General features: G+C 40.4%; 1 protein-coding gene across 1 annotated transcript in view; it reads right to left on the bottom strand.

The window, feature by feature from the left end:
- Nucleotides 1-13,559: 13,559 nt before the first annotated feature.
- Nucleotides 13,560-17,130, bottom strand: part of LOC118781585 (C-Jun-amino-terminal kinase-interacting protein 1-like) — a 41,593-nt gene continuing 38,022 nt past the window's right edge. The window contains exons 9-12 of the mRNA XM_036534550.1: nucleotides 16,817-16,933; nucleotides 14,716-14,786; nucleotides 14,202-14,300; nucleotides 13,560-13,835 (exon numbers count right to left, since the gene is read on the bottom strand). Coding sequence (XP_036390443.1) covers nucleotides 13,763-13,835; nucleotides 14,202-14,300; nucleotides 14,716-14,786; nucleotides 16,817-16,933 — 360 coding nt within the window. The 3' untranslated portion in view covers nucleotides 13,560-13,762. The remainder of the gene's footprint in view (nucleotides 13,836-14,201; nucleotides 14,301-14,715; nucleotides 14,787-16,816; nucleotides 16,934-17,130) is intronic.

Raw genomic sequence — 17,130 nt, 5'->3', positions numbered from 1 at the left:
CAAACAATTGATGACTGACCTCCCGTCTAAATAGAGTTCTGTAAAGCTCAATGAATATGAGAAACATGGTGTTAAATTACTTCTGAGGAGAGCTGATAATGTGATGACAGCAGAGTGTTTTTAAGGGGAAACTGTTTTGGTAAAACTACTTACATGATCCACTTCTCTGAAACACGGGTAAGCCTCTAGAATCTTGGTTGGTCTGTCTTGCTCCTTCAGTATCTGAAACAATGAAGTGCCTTCTGGACTGGAACTCCAGATCCAGAAGATGAGTAACTGCAGCTTTGTTTGGCTTCTTAGATTTGTACATCTCTTGGAGAGTCCAGTAGTGTCTTGCCTGGGTTTTCTCGCTGTCCAAGCCGCCTCCTGAACCTTCAGTGTAGGCAAAAAAATGTTGTATTTTAGAAGTCCTATTAATACGTTTTCACTTATACAAAGCCATTCTGAGTAAAAAAATTACTATATGCTGTGTAGAGTAAGTTTGACTTGTTTGTGCAGCTACCTCAACTGTTCTGAATGGAAGTCAAATAGCAATCATCCACAGTCTTAAATTTCTCCAATATGCAGTATTGGAATAAGTGGATGAGTGAAAACAACGCCTTAATAGGGTTAAGGTTCAAAAACACTAAACTATTGCTTTAACTAAACAACTGCAGTAACATAATGTCCATACACAGGCCTACAACTCATTCTGTGGAGTCATAACAATATTAAAATACAATTTTGCATAACAAAATTCTAGCAATGTGTATTTCCATGTGGATTATAATGATATTTTCCCAAAAAATCACTTCTGTACAAGTACACTGAGATGCATGTACAGTGTAATATGCCTGTGCATGTTTCATCACTGTTGTCCTTCAGCTGTTTTGGGGTGCTTGTCCTAACCAGCGAGTCTTGCAGAATGACAGTTGATGCACTGGAATTGGCATCATCACTCCTACCAGAATAAGCACTCACATCAGCATCCTCTTCCCAACATTGTATTTTGGCAGGAGGACCCTTGCATTTCACAGGACTTTTTACATTGGAGAGTCTCTTCAACAGCTTCTTAGAAACATACTCCTTCAGGGTACAAATAATGCATTTTAAAAATGTACAGGAACAAGGTTCACCATAAACTTCAAATGGACACCGACAAAAATGGTACGCACCCACTCTCTGTCGGATGACCTGTCCTTGATCATCGGGTATTATTCAACTAAGCGCTTTGCCATGGAGATTACTCCGTGTTTTGTCGGATAGCAGCAACCCTCAGAGGCTCATGTAATCGTTTCAGTAGGATGTGCCTCTCCCTAAAATGTAGGAGTGAACACACATCAATGAAGACATATAAATATTGACATATATTTACTATACAGAGGTGTATCCAAAGTGACTACTAGAAATACACTCCACAAAAATACACTCAACATCACATTTATTATGTACAACAACAATAATAATAAAAATAATTACTATCATTATTATTATTTCTGTTATTAACCCTTTTGCACGTAACTTATTTTATGTTATGTAGCGCGCATGTTACGTTATATGGTTCATTATGTTTTCATTAGTGTTTTAAAAGGGTTCATACACATTTTTACCAATAAATATCCATGACTTTTCCATGACTTTGAGGCAAATTTTCATGACCATACATTCTCTGAAACGTCTGCGTAGACATGAAAAATAAGAATAAAAATCCATGTCAAAATCTACCACAGTATATTTTAACTAAAATTAATGACAAACTATGTGGTTTGATACAAAATAAACATTTATTTAAGTAACGCTGACACACCAGTAAGATGTCTGCAGAATAAAATGTGTCAAACCCTGAGTAAACTCCATTGTGTAGCCCTAATTAACATAAATGACTGGGAGGCAATGATGTTTGAAAAATAAATAAGTAAATAAAAGTGTCCAGTAACACTGACATTAACTTCAGAAGGCATCAGTGTGAGAGAGAAACTGTCACATGTACGGTCACACCAGTGTGATCAGCGGTTTAGCGCGTATGTGTGATTAGAACACGAGATTGGAAAAATTCTAGCTAATTTTACCTGTGAGGAAACAACGATTTAACATTAAAAATATAGCAAATGTGGTGGTGAAAACTATGAAAAGTTTAAAACACTAATGAAGACATAATGAACCATATAACGTAACATGCGCATTACATAGCATAAAATAACTTACGTGTGAAAGGGTTAACCAATATACATTTTTCTCAGTCGATCTTAACTGAACCACATATACTCTATTATACAGGTATTTGTGAAGCAACTTTTCATGACTTTTCCAAAACTTTCTGGGTTTATTTATTTTTCCAAAACTTCTCCAGGCCTGGAAATTGGGTATTTAAAATTTCATGATTTTTCCAGGTTTTTCATGGCCGTACGAACCCTATTTAAGAATTTCTGCATGCCTGGCTGACATCTCCAAATGGATGTCATCCCACCACCTGAAGCTGAACCTCAGAAAAACAGAACTGCTCTTCATCCCAGCCGGCCCTTCCCCACTGCAAGACCTCTCCATCACCATCGATGGCACCACAATACCATCCTCTCATTCAGCAAAGAGCTTGGGCATCATCCTCGACAGTAACCTGGACTTCAAGGAGCACATTGCTCGCACGTCACGGGCCTGCCGATTCCTCCTCCACAACATCAGGAGGATTCGTCCATTCCTGACAACATAGGCGACGCAGCTCCTTATTCAGGCCACAGTTCTCCCTTGACTGGACTACCGCAATGCTCTCCTCGCAGGCCTCCCAGCCTGCACCACCCAGCCTCTGCAGCTCATCCAGAACGCAGCTGCCCGACTAATCTTCAACCTCCCCAAATTCTCCCATGTTACTCCCCTGGTTAAACCCCTCCACTGGCTTCCTGTCACTGCCAGGATCAGATTCAAGACCCTGACCCTCGCCTTCTCTGCAATCAACAGGACAGCCCCTACCTACCTTCAAGAACTCATCCAGCTCAGCAGCAACTGGACGCCTCGCTCCTGGTATGGTCAAGGCAGGAGGTACACGTTCTGCTAGACATCGGCATTTCACCTACATCGCTCCCCAGTGGTGGAACGAACTCCCTGTCCTGTTACGGACAGCTTCTTCACCCCAGTCCTTCAGACGGGGTCTGAAGACGCACCTCTTCAGACTCTACCTGGACTGACCCAGCACACAATTGCTGCCCCCCCCCCACCCAATCAGTGCTGTTGTAAATTGCTGTGTTTTTTTAATTGTTTCTTGTCGCTGCCTTTACTCTGACACTCATTGCACTGTTTGAAGTTGTTGGAGTTTGCTGTTTGAAGTTTGAAAGTTTATCGTATTAGTTGCCCTATACGCTGTAGTTGTACAAATCAGATAATTTGAGTGCAATCCACCCCTGTGGATTGCAATTGCACCCCACTGTATTTTCTTCTTGCATCAAGTCTGCATAAAACTCAAGTTGTTTTATGTTCTATGTGGATAACTTTTTTTTAGAGTTTTTAGAGTATAATAAATAGTTTTATATGCACCTTTTCAGGAAACCTCAGATGTGGCACCACAGGAAATGCCTGAATTTCATGAAATAAGATCAAAATGCCTCTGATATTGGACTCAGTTTTGATTATTGGGCAATGAATGACATATGGGAGTGAGAACCTATATTTTAAACTTAATATTCAAAAGAGTTTTATTTCTCTAGGTTTGTAGTTGCTCAGTGGTCCAGTTCTGCACTGCAAGCCTGAAAATTATTTGTAGGGGAACAGTATGTCAAATGTATTGATGCAGCATGACAGCATTCCAGCCTTTTATGCAGGTGTTTATATGACACACAGAACATTTTAGACAATTTTAGTGTTCAGAACACAATGAACCATATCTAAACTCTGAAGAGTCCTAATTGTCTCTTTCTGGTTTAGGAAAATTTGCTAGATTACCACACCTACATAACATAGCGGGTTAGGTTTTAGGAAGTTGAAGATTTGCTTGACAGGTATGCTTTCAAAAATACACTAAACAATTACTAAATAAACGCAAAACGTACACAAAAGAACTAACCGCTTAACTGCAAGCACACACCTCAGGGGCAGAGCCGATGGCTCATTGCAGAGGGGTTGAGGACCTGTAGTGGGCCCTTACTGCGCTCATACACCAGCAGCGATAACAAGCGACAAAGCGGCTGGAACTCATTCATTTCCAATGGTTGCTGGGCTACACCGAGCAATGTGGCGACTGTCGCTCAGTGTCGCACAGCAACCATTGGAAATGGATGACTTCCAGCTGCTTTGTCGCTCATGGTCGCTGCCAGTGGGAGCGCAGGGTTATACAGCCTGTTATGGGCTGTATGGAGATGCAAGACAGATCAAAGGGGAAATTTACGGAGACGGAAGGGCAGAACGGAGAGAAACGTGGATTACAATGAGGTGTGCTATTTCAGCACACCTCATTGCGTGAGACCACTTTTAAAAACTGCAGCTCCGTCAGCAGTGATGGCAATGGGAAATAAAACAAGAAAGCTGGCAGTCGCCTAGTTCCTATACGTTGGGACTCGAACAGAGGGCGTAATTTTTCTGTTTGTACACTTACAGAAGGGTACTGGACAGCAAATAAAGTTTTCTGTTACTCTATTGTGTCTCTGCTCATCCAAAATAGTTAAATATCGCGTCTCCATCAGCAGTGACGGTGATGGGAAATAAAACAAGATAGCCAGCGATCACCTAGTTCCTATACGTTGGGACTCGAACAGAGGGTTTAATTTTTATGTTTGTACACTTACACAAGGACACTGGATAGTGAATAAAGTTTTCTGTAACTCTATTGTGTCTCTGCTGATTCAAAATAAATATTGCGGCAAGAATCTTAGCTTGGGGTTGGTTGAAACCTTCCACCCTCAGTCTGACTTTTTATTTCATTGCCTCAATCAAGACACACAATCAAACTGTATTCAAAATATTTAACAAAACAACAAAAATGCATGTTCAGTCAGGCAGATTGGGCCCAAGGTGGGCCCCTTTGTAGATGGAAGAGCTGTGGGCCCGGGGCAGCCACACCCTCTGCCCCCTGGCTCGCTCCACTACAGACACACCTGTATTCAATACAGTCTAATTTGACAGATATGGCTCCTATGTCAATGGCGGGTATCTATCTCAGACATTCCTTGTACTCACAATAATAAGATTATTGAATCTGAATTGATTAAATTATTAACACTCTATGGGATCGTACCATCCACAAATCACACAAAGACAAACAACATTTTTAGGAATCAAAGCATCTCATCTAACTTACTTTTACTTTAATATTTTCACATGACTTCTTCTTTATTCAGTCCCATTGTAGTGGAGCATGGGATTAAACTGTGATGTGATTAAACATGTGATTAAACTGTGATTAAACTGTTATTCTGCTGTCCTTGTGAAAACACAAGGACAGCATAATAAGCTTATTTTAAAGTGCAAAATACAAACAAATCCTTTTAGAAAATTATTTTGTGATTCTCTACATTGTTTTCCAGGGTTTTCATGCATTTAGCAAGTAGTTTTGAAAAGAAAAAGACGTTTGTGTGTCTTTTTGTGTCTTATGTGTCATTTGTATGCCATAAGGGGGTAAAAACCTTATTTTAGCATTGTTATGGCTAATGGAAACACAGGTGAGTGCATTTTCAGTGAATATCAGTAGGCTTTATAATAAGGGAAGAGACTGGTGCTTATAAGAACAGCTGAAATGAAGAGGACTGAAAATGTAATCATGATACAGGACAAAAAGTACATTCAATAGGGTTAGGCAGGTGGCTGTATATATAATACTGAATTGATAGCACCATACTTGTAAGAGCACCAGTGTGGGAAATATTTCCATAATAAATGCTGATATAATGAGCACAAACATATACTGCCATTTTGTCAGGGTGAAAAGGTGGGTTTTCAACTTGTATCAGAAAGTAGACAGTGACCCTGCTGTCCTGACTGTTGTTGGCAAGGGTGGAGAGATTAACACTGCTTCCAGGAAGGAGTTACTAGGTGACCAGACGAGTTAATCTGAGCGTGCATTTAGTGCACAGATTGCATGCATGAGGGTACTGTTCCTATTACTGCTCCATAACATAGAACCAGAGTTTTGAATTTTATCTCAGTCATATATTATGGTTATGTCTTGGTTGTGGTGTTTAAATACAAATTAAATTGTTGTTTATCTAGAGTACCAAATAGTTGGGTGGGTGGTGAATATAATATGTGGGAATATATAGGTATGCCTGAATATAATGTATGGGACATTTCAATAAACTATTTAGTGTATTTATATTATATTTAGTATATTTTTAAAGCGAGAACATTTCCTTTTTCCACTGCAGCTGAAACCTCATCCTTTGGAATTATATTCAGACTTCTTAGATAATTCTTTAACCCTCTGGAGTCTGAGGCCTGTCAGCCACTTTTGAGGTAGTTTGACATGCCTATTACTTTTAGTTCTTTTGGATTATTTGAATCACACACATTCTTACTTTTTTAATGCTGTTTCTTATCGGATTACTTTCATCACACTGAATCAATGGCATGGCGGAGGCAAACAAGGGACTTTTTATTTACCCCAGGGACCAGATGATGAGCCCCCGACAGAGAGGTATGAGAGGCTGTAGGCATGAAATCCCTGGGGAGCTAAAGTGGAAATACTGAGGCTATAGAGCTAGGAGGAGACGATGGCTAAGGAAGAGACGGTACAGGCCGTATCTTTTGTCTATCATCGTGGGGAACATCTCCGGCAAATAAGATGGATGAGTTAACATCACTCAGGAAGAGAGAGAGTGTGTTTCGTGAGGGCTGTGTTATGTGTTTCACGGAAACATCGCTGCACGACAACATACTGGACTCCATAATGAGCTTGACCGGTTTTCAGCTGGTGCAAGCGGACAGGAGTTGCAGCGAGAGCAGTAAAAGGAAAGGAGGGGGAATCATGCTCTACGTAAACAACAGATGGTGCAACCCTGGACACACCACAGTTAAAGATCGTCTGTGCAGCCCAGACATTGAACTGCTAGCTGTAAGTCTGCATCCATATTACTTGCCTAGAGAGTTTTCCCTGGCCATTGTTGTCAGTGTTTACATCCCTCCTGTGGCTAACGCGGCACGGGCTGCTGACGTCATTGGCTCAACTATTGTGAGACCACAGATGCAGCACCCCAGTGCCTTCATAGCAATCTCTGGAGAATTCAACCAGGTACGGCTGGTATAAATGGGCTAACAGGGCTAAACCCTCCCTATCTTTTACAATAAAGATGAGAATATTATTGTTAAAAAACCTTAGAATAGTTTTTTAAATTTTGGTGGAACCTAGAGCAGCAACAACACCAAATAGTCACAAGAAAAGCACAGAATATATCTAAATGGGCTTATTTTTTACAGCCCAATCACTGGCATCAGCTTCCATTCATCTTCTGTGTCAAGTGAGTGACATTTGTCGTGGCACACCCCCTTGATTTGCTGATCATTTGGGCTAAATTCATTCAGCCCAGTACTCAGAAGTCTCAGGCAGTCACGTGCCAATTAATTTGAATACTGTTTTCCATCGGAAACTATTGAGAGGTATCCGAGAAAGATCATTTACTGTATGTCTGTACTGTCTGTTTTGCACATTTCTTCTAATAATCACATGATCACGGCAAAAGTAGAGTGGCTAAAAAAAGAGTGGCTGTCAATAGGTAGCTAGTTAATAGCTGACATTAGCTATCACTAGCGCTCTAACTAGATAACCTTTTCACTATTTGTCAACCAACGTTAGCTAGCTAGTATTGTCAAATAGCAGTCAAAAATCAGTCAATCTAATATAGTGATGATATATTGAAGGCTTATTTTGTTGGTTAAAATAAGAGGTGATTTTGGACATATCCCTCAAAGCTTTTAAAAAATGGTAGCTAAATGACGGGAAATACTCCGTTAAATCAATCCCTGACTGTTCTTCAAATTTAGCTTATCGATCTAGCAAGTTGAACATTAAAAAATCAGAATGATTCAACTTTTTACGTGGTTGCTGGATATTTTTTGTTTGGATTATACATCAAAGAACGGCCAACAGTGCTTGTGACTAGCCACTATTAGGAACTATTCGAGCCTTTGGGACTTCATCCAAAATCACCGGACTTCAATGACATGGTGATTACCCTGTTTGCATCCCAGAAAGGTCGTCGATGTGAGCTTCTCTTCAAATAAGGTAGGCCCAAGCCTATAGACCTCTTAAAAGACCATCACACACGTTTCCTTTAGCTTTCCTGTCTACATATTGCCTGTCTGTCTTCTATAATGACCGTTATTTTTGCTGTGGTTACCAAATTGTTTTATTCGGGACATGATGTTTGACACAATGTCTTGCAAAACAGTTCTGATAAAAACAGTTGCAGTATCTATTGGCAGTCGTTACAGTTGGAACACATTTTGTTGTGCATCCCTAGGTGGACCCTTTTCTGACATTGTAGGCTACATGACAGAGCATTCTGTTCTATCATGTAGCCTATCATTCCATCATTCTTGCATATTTTGTTTTTGTTAAAAATGGCATGTGCTATTGTGCTACATATTGCTAATGTGTACAGAGAAAAATAGTCAAATTGTGTGTGTGTGTGTGTGTGTGTGTGTGAGTGTGTGAGAGAGAGGGAGAGAGAGAAAGAGAAAGATAGATACAGAGAGAGTTTTTGGCATCAGGCCATTCTTGTGGGTACTTCTCTATAGTGTTGTTGTAGAGCACTTGGTATAACAAGGTATATAGTGTTGTTGCTGTGACTTGGAATCTCGGATGTGATGCTGCTGTTGCTGCAGCATGAACTATTGATGGGCATAATGCATTTGTTAGCCCACCCACCCAATATCACCACCAGCCATCACTGAATTCAACCATGCCCACCTTTAAACAGTTTGTGGATTGTAACACAAGAGAAAATAAGACATTGGACCTGCTGTATGCTAATGTTAAGGAAGCATACAGCTCCATAGCTCTTCCTCCCTTTGGTCGATTGGACCATAACCTGGTCTACCTCAAGCCGACATACAAACCTGCTGTCCAGCAGAGCACCAGAGCTGCTTTGAGGAGGCAGACTGGGATGTGCTCTGTAATTCATATGGGGAGGACATATATGGACTCACAGACTGCATAACGGACTACATCAACTTGTTGATAACGTGGTCCCCACAAAGACTGTGAAATACTTCCCCAACAACAAACCCTGGGTGACCAAGGACATCAAGGCAGTGCTGAACAGGAAGAAGGCAGCATTCAGGAGTGGAGACAGGGAAGAGATGGGGTAGGTGCGGATAGGATTGAGGGAAAAGATCATGGAGGGCAAGGGGCGCTACAGAAGGAAGCTGGCGAGCAAGCACCAACAAAAGAACACCAGGGAGGTGTGGAGTGGCATGAGAGCCATTACTGGCCAGGGAAAGGTGACTGGCCATGGTATAGAAGGTGGTGTGGATGAGACCAATGAGTTAAATCTGTTTTTTAACAGGTTTGATGATGAGGCTTCTGCCCACCCCTCCCACCCACAAGGCCAATCCTGTGACTCCAACCCTCAACCTGTTTCATATGCTCCACCCCTGCATCTCCTCTCAATGATTCCTTGTACTCCGGACCATCCACCTGCACCTCCCTCCCCCTGCTCCCCTCCTCCATTAGGGCTCGCTAACAACTTTACAGCACCAATCACCTACTCTATGGAGGATGTGAGAAGGGATCTGAGCAGGCTATGCCTGGGCAAGGCAGCAGGTCCTGATGGTTTCAGCCCTAGAGTGCTCAAGGGTTGTGCCACTCAGCTGTGCGGGGTTTTCCAGCACATCTTTAACCTGGGCCATCACTGGACCCCCTGCAATTTGCCTACCGGCCACGCACTGGTGTGGATGACACCATCATCTTTCTGCTGCACAGGGCCTACACCCACCTGGACGAGGCAGGCAGCACTGTGAGGGTCATGTTTTTTGAGCTCTCCAGTGCTTTTAAGACCATACGACCTGCCCTGCTCAGAGATAAACTCTTGAACATGCAGGTGGATGCCCAGCTAGTGGCCTGGATTACCAACTACCTCATGGGTGAGCCACAGTATGTGAGGCTGCAGGGATGCGTGTCGGACACAATCATGAGCAGCACGGGGGCACCACAGAGGACCGTCCTGTCCCCATTCCTGTTCACCCTGTACACATCGGACCTTATATAAAGCTCACAGTCCTGCCATCTGCAGAAGGTGTGAGTGAAATCGCCTGGAACATCAGAAAGTCTAAGGAGCTGGTGTTGGAATGAATAACATTATTTAAATGAAACATGTAGTAGTACCAAAGGATGAAGCTACTGAAAATCACTGCAGCCAAATGTGTGATTGTTCTTTGGTTAGGAGATCTCAATTTTAGCACTTTGAGGTATGCCCAGTTTGTTGACTCTCCTTTGGTTTTTATTTTAAATTGTATGATACAGCACATCTGTAATGTGATACATCATAAATGTTTTACAAGGGCTCCTTTTGATAAAGTATACAGATCAAGTCAATTCTTTTTCATGATTGTATGAAGGCTCAAAAATACTTGCAAATACTGTGACATACATAATAAATACATACTTTATGTCTTAATATTGGAATGTATAATGTAATAATGAAGTCTCAACAGCAATGACAGATCAAATAGTAAAAAATAATATGTGTGATACTTGCACCATTCAAGCAGGTTACAGCTATCTGCGCTATAAAAAAGAACAGGACACATAAATTGCTGTTTTGATTTTTTTTTTAAATAAACAAAAAAGTAAAATTAGATAAAAAACATGAAATAAGACTTCACACATTACAGTATGAACTGGTACAGTGTAATATTGTAATTATGTACATTAAGTACATTTCTCTCATTAGTCCTGATCAGTTTTTCTTCAATAAATAATTAGGCATCATCATGCTTTCAGCTGCTGCAAGGAACTTCTTATTCCCACTTTTGAGTTACAAGATATTCATAAAATATTGCTAACAGCTAGTCAACTGATCATCAGTTTGCAAAGGTTGCACTAGGTTACATACAGTAATGTCTAAGATAAAACATGGAAACATATGAAGATCCTTTCCAGACAGAGAACATTAAAATCTCCATTCAAGAAATCTGTCTGGGTGCCAGGACACTTATTGCAGAATTCCAGTTGAACCTGTTGCCAAGCAAAAGAATGTTGATTCAAGCCCATTACCCAAAGTCAGAACCAGCAGGGAGCCAGTGTAAAGGAAGTCATAAGGAATACTGCTGGGCTTACTTATGTGTAACACCTCTGGCATGGTTATTTATCTTTCTGCTGTAGAGACAGCAGTAGAGGCAGTGCAGTTTCTTGTGCTGAAGACCAAGGTCTTTTGGTGTTGCTGTCTAAAATCTAACTTGTTCCAAAATCTGCCACCATGTCCTGGTTGGGCTACAACATGCTACAGCATGGTTGTGTTGATGAGTAACCTCTGGAGTTACACTGTCAAACTTTAAGTCTGATACGGTTTGGATAGGGTTCCAATAAAGGTCAAAATACCTGTAAGCTCCCTTGTTTTAATTGAACTCATTCCTTGGACAGACAGTAATCACACATGGTAATACATTCTGTCTAAAATCTGCAAGCCTCTGCTGCTCAAGGATTGCAGCTGCCCATCCCTGATCATTAGTTTAAAAAATCTGGGGCCTCATTTATAAAACGCTCTTATGCACAGATTTGATCTTAGAATGTGCGCACGCTCAAATCTGTGTCAAAGTTCAGATTTACAAAAACCGTCTTTGACGTGGAAAAGTACTTACCTCCATGTCAGGTTCCAACTTGGCGTACACACATTTCCTTGTGGCAATGTTGGAGTACTGCAGGTATTCACAAATCTAAGAGCGCCAACCAGGGTTTCCGCTCTGATTTTTTCTTGCCGGACCAGTGTCCGGAAAGAATTTATCGGACAAATTTGAAACTTACTGGTCACGCTTCAATAACAGTCTATGTTACAAATGCAAATATAATGTACACCTAGGTTGATGAAAGAATGGCAGCAACCTCAAATCAGACAATTTAATGAACGGTAACGATTTAGTAATGATTGATATGAATGAATGATAGTAATGATTGAGCAAAACCTCAACATTAGCTGCTAAAATGTAGCTAAAATGTAGGCTACGTTTTGTATGAGCATTATGACATTTTGACCAGAAAGTTTTTAATTTATTGTTTTTTTTAAAATAAATTTTACCTGGCAAAATTACCGGCTAACAGAAACCCTGGCGCCAACATGTCGTCTGCTGCCTAATTGTTTCCTCATTATTATTATTATTATTATTAGTAGTAGTAGTAAGAATAGTAGTAGTAGTAGTAATAACAGTAAATGCTGTTATAGTTGTATTGCCAGAACACATTGCTTAGGCTATATGTAATGGTTTGCACAATAATGTTATCAATAAATTAAAACAACATAAGCTAGGCTACTTGTGGGAAACAAAACAAAAACACACATTGGTTTTCCAAAAATACCCCTATTAGCATAACTGACGCATCCTTGAAGGAAATTTATTTAATATAGGCCTACATGTTATGGTTCCACACGTGCAAAACATTTTGGTCAATCTATAGGCTATTAAATGTCCATTAATGCAGTGGTTTGCAAGAGGAAGAATGGCAGCATTGGCACTTCTCCAAGATATTGCGCAATAAGAAGGGAATGAGTTTTTACAGATCAGGCAGACGTCTTTGCACACGATGACAAGTGGCTGATAAGCATGTACTGTTTGCCGAGAGCTATGCTATTAGAGCTTTGTGCCCAGATGACACGTACTTAGTTTTATTGGTAACACCACTGGAAAGGCTCCCAAACAGCATCCCTGCATGTATCTGTACCTCCGCCAACAGGCCTTTGATTTCAGCCTCACTATTTTTTTTTCTTGCAGCTCGCCATTATCAAGTAGAGGACTTGGGTTTTGATTCGAGCTCCTTTATTTGCTTATGAAATTAATTAGGGGGCGTTTACAAGGCGTTGGTCTAAAACCATTCAGTTACGCACAATTTCAAGATCATTTGTAATTTATAGATTTCACATCTGGGAGAGGGGCGTACGCACGTTTTTTGTGCGTACATTCATTTTCTATGAATCACATGTACGCGCATTTCAGAAATGATCTTAGATCAAATGTAGGATCGTTTCTACGCAACTTTTTTTTATAAATGAGGCCCCTGGAGATGAAGAGTACATTTGGGTGAGGGAAATGAAAACTGCCACACATTTTGCTCTCTACTCCTGTGTGGCTACAGGTTTTCAAGACCTCCCCAGTTTTACTGCATAATCTCACATTATCATTTCACCACAAATCAGCTGATAAAGAGCACTGATGCATCATTGAGGAAAGATCTGATGTGTTCTCCACATTTTCTGGAACACACAGGACACAGCACCATGAGATCGACAGTGTTTTTCATCCTACTGCTTCATATAACAAAAATATATGTCAAAGTTTCTTCCATATCCTCTCAATGACATGAACTAAAATTTTATTTGCACTGAAAATTGTGCTGTGAGGTTGACATGACTGGAAGAACTCTTTGATTAATGAACACGCTACCAAACCCCATGGCGTTTTTTGGGCCGATTCATTTTTTATTCAAGAAAATATATCAGCCAGAAAAAAAATTCTCTCTCTCTCTCTATCTCTCTCTCTCTCCCTCTCTCTATCTCTCCCCCAATCTGTTTCTTAAACATCTTCTTTTCATCCATCATGCAACATGAAATAATTCACAATAGTGTACAAGGACATTAAGCAAGGCAGGGTGGGTGGGCTACTCCAGATAGATGTCTTCTGTAGGACATGTGAATTCCACAAATTCCTTGTAGAATAGCTGGAACGCTCTCCTGTTTACAGGGAAAAAGTGGCATCAGTCATCTAAAGGACAATATAACCAAGTGTTGTGGCAGCCATTATTGATACTTATTCATTGAATGATCCAAAAGCTTACATATGAAAGAGAGACTGAGTGTGAGATTGCGGAACTGATGGAAATGACAATTGTTTTCTGTAGGGGTTTCTACAATTAAATATGTCCAAGAACTTCGTCTGTTTTTATTCTTATACAAACCCATACTGAGCTCATTTTAATCACATTTCCACTGTTATGACATTGTCTGTAGAGTGGTTCCTAAATGATAACAGGATTTGTGAGAATGGGTTATTGTGGACTGTCTGAATGACATAGACTGAATATTTGTTTCAGTACTCACCCTATAGACTCTGCCAGAGGTTTTGTGGAATCTTCCGAGACAAAGACATGACATGCAAATCTCTGATCTGCTGGGTGCTTTGTGATGAATCCAAAATACCTGAAATAAACAGGTACTTTATCATTCATCCTGCTCTTGGTTTAAATAATAGCAAATATGCAGAGCCCCTTCTTATATACATCTGCATCAAAGATGGATTTCTCCATGATACCGTGGCAAGTGGGAGTTTTCAAACAGTCAAAGAGCCGACTTGCCAAAGCTGGGAACCAAACTTTAATCCCCTATGACAGTGGCATTACCACACTGCTTAAGTGTCTGCCTAACAGACATGATTGCTTCTGTACAATACTCTGAAAAGTGGTACCTACTATGAGAGTTGAATAGTCATTTGAAAAATGGAAACCTTCTAGTTGTGGTTCTAACTGTTTTCCCCAGATCAGTCGGTAATTTGAGATTAAATCTTCAATGATGACGCTGGGCGTGGGTTTAAAGGTCATTTTTCATCCATACTCACTTGTTATTCTTCGGATGATAACCACAGAAGGAGATGTTCTTAAGCTGGAAGAAGTGACTGCATTTATTACCCTGTGAAAACACAACCGTGCGCTAATGTCACACTCGATCCGGCCATCTAATTGAGACTTTCACAACCCTTTATGAAGTATGAAGTTAACAACATAAATGGAATGTTGCTATTGGCACTGCAGACAATATTTCTAATATGGAACTTCCACCTCTATCTTCAAAAAGATTATTGAAAATATAATAATATAAATGTGCATGAACTGTTGTATCAGTCTATATAGGCTCAGAGAATACATATAATTTATAAATGATGAGTGCCCCACTATGCAGGAGAGGTGAGTCAGATCAAAGAGACACTCAGTGACAAAAGAGACAACACAAGTAGATATACTAGAAATACACACACAATGTGATTGAAAGCCAACAAGTTAGGTACATACACAAATACATGAGTGTGCACGCACACACACACACACACACACACACACACACACACACACACACACACACACACACACACACACACACACACACAGTTACTGGCACTGGTCTACAGAGATGTGGAAAAAAGTGATATGGTCAGATGAGTCATCCTTCACCACATTCTGGACAAGTGGGCGAGTGCATGTGTGGTGTACACCAAGAGAACGGCACTGGGCTGAATGCTTGACCCCTACAGTGAGGGGGTCTGGTGGCTCTGTTATGCTGTGGGGGGAATTTTGCTGGCATGGTTTGGGTCCATGCAAAGTTGTTCTGAGTGATCACCTTTATCCTATGATGTGGCTCTGTTTTCAAACTGTGGTGATGTCACTGAGTTGTACTGATTCGAATTTTCCGCCTAATGTATCAATTGGACCAAAAGTGTCTGACTTTAAAGATTTTTTAAAATATTTGTTTTATTTTTACGCCAATATTGGCTCTGAAAATACAGACAATATTATGATGTGCACCCTAAGTGACAACTCCAGTAATATTACATACCATATCATGCAGCTGAATGCCATTTAGTCAAGCTCTCCCCACAGCTGGAGCCCAAAGGCTAAGCAAGGCAACTTGCTTTTGACCATCTTACAGTTGGAGTGAAGGAGGCAACTGGGTCATAAGGACCCCTCCCCCGGAGTATTCCTCATTGTCGCTCTTTCAGCTCATTTTTTTTGACAGAATATGCACCAAAGGTCTGAGCACCAAAAGAACCTCTCTGTTCCTAAAGATGAACAGGGTCAGAGACTATGTGCAGAGACTACTCACCCCTCTTTCTGAGGCAAACCTCCCCACCCTTCTGCCCCCACCTGAAAGTTCCTGTAACAGAACAGAGAGCAGCAGTTAAATAAAGAGTCCTGAAAATAGAATTGATTAGAAAATAGTTTCTTTCCCTCTCTCTTTCTTCCTACCAAAGCCATCTCCATTCCCTCTAGAAACATGGACCACACTATGACATGACTGTCATGACATGACAGACACTATTTTGCAACAGGGGACATGCAGACATCACAAGGACAGTTTCAACTAACCGCTGTTAAAACTACTTTGTGAGTCACTAATAATTGCTAGTTATACAGCTTGTTATTTCATGGCCATTAGTACTCCATAATGTCCTCATGGGGGCGACATACTCTTTCTGCGATGAGTTCAGTTTTATTTAAGGTATACAAATGGAAGCAGGTTATTGTTGCTCCAAAATCCTCTTTCTGCACCTCTAGCAGCTTTATTTTAATTGATTCTATATGACCAATCATATGTGTTGTTCACAATATATATGCAGATAATAAAATGCAGACCTGGACAGACCACATGCATATACTATGTAATATTGCTGGTACATTTTTTGACTAGACAATTTCACAATTCCAGGTTGAAGGACTTTTGAGCTGTCATAAAACTTGTACTCTCACATTTGGAGAAACCTATGAGCTGATTTCCTAACTGAATATCCAACGTTTAGTCAGAACAAAACCCATCAGAACCTGTAGCCATCCTAGAGATGTATATTTGAGTGCTGGACTCGGAGTTTTGATTATTAAAGTTTTAATAATGACTGGTGTTCCAGATATCAGAAATTTCAAATTGTTAGATACTGTGAGGGATCTTACAATGTCAAAAGCACTGTAGTCATCTAGAACCACAATTTTCACCCCTTTAATGTTGATCTCCAGTATGCAGGAAGAGGGAGGGTTGAACTGGACTGTCATTCTTCTGTTGGTGGCAATCTGCAAATGCATCATAAACAAGCAAAATATTCAAAAACAGCCCTTTGCTTTATATTCAACATTACAGTAACAGGCCTTCTAATACTTATTCTAAATGTTACCATTTAGACACAGTGAAAATGATTATTTCAGTCTCTAAGAAGATACAGAAATGTCAAAAAGTATATTGCAAATCAGCTTCTATCCAGAGAAAAAAA

Source organism: Megalops cyprinoides, chromosome 8 (assembly GCF_013368585.1).
Source record: "Megalops cyprinoides isolate fMegCyp1 chromosome 8, fMegCyp1.pri, whole genome shotgun sequence".
In the NCBI taxonomy this organism is placed as follows: domain Eukaryota; kingdom Metazoa; phylum Chordata; class Actinopteri; order Elopiformes; family Megalopidae; genus Megalops; species Megalops cyprinoides.
This window is presented reverse-complemented; position numbering and strand designations above follow the sequence as displayed.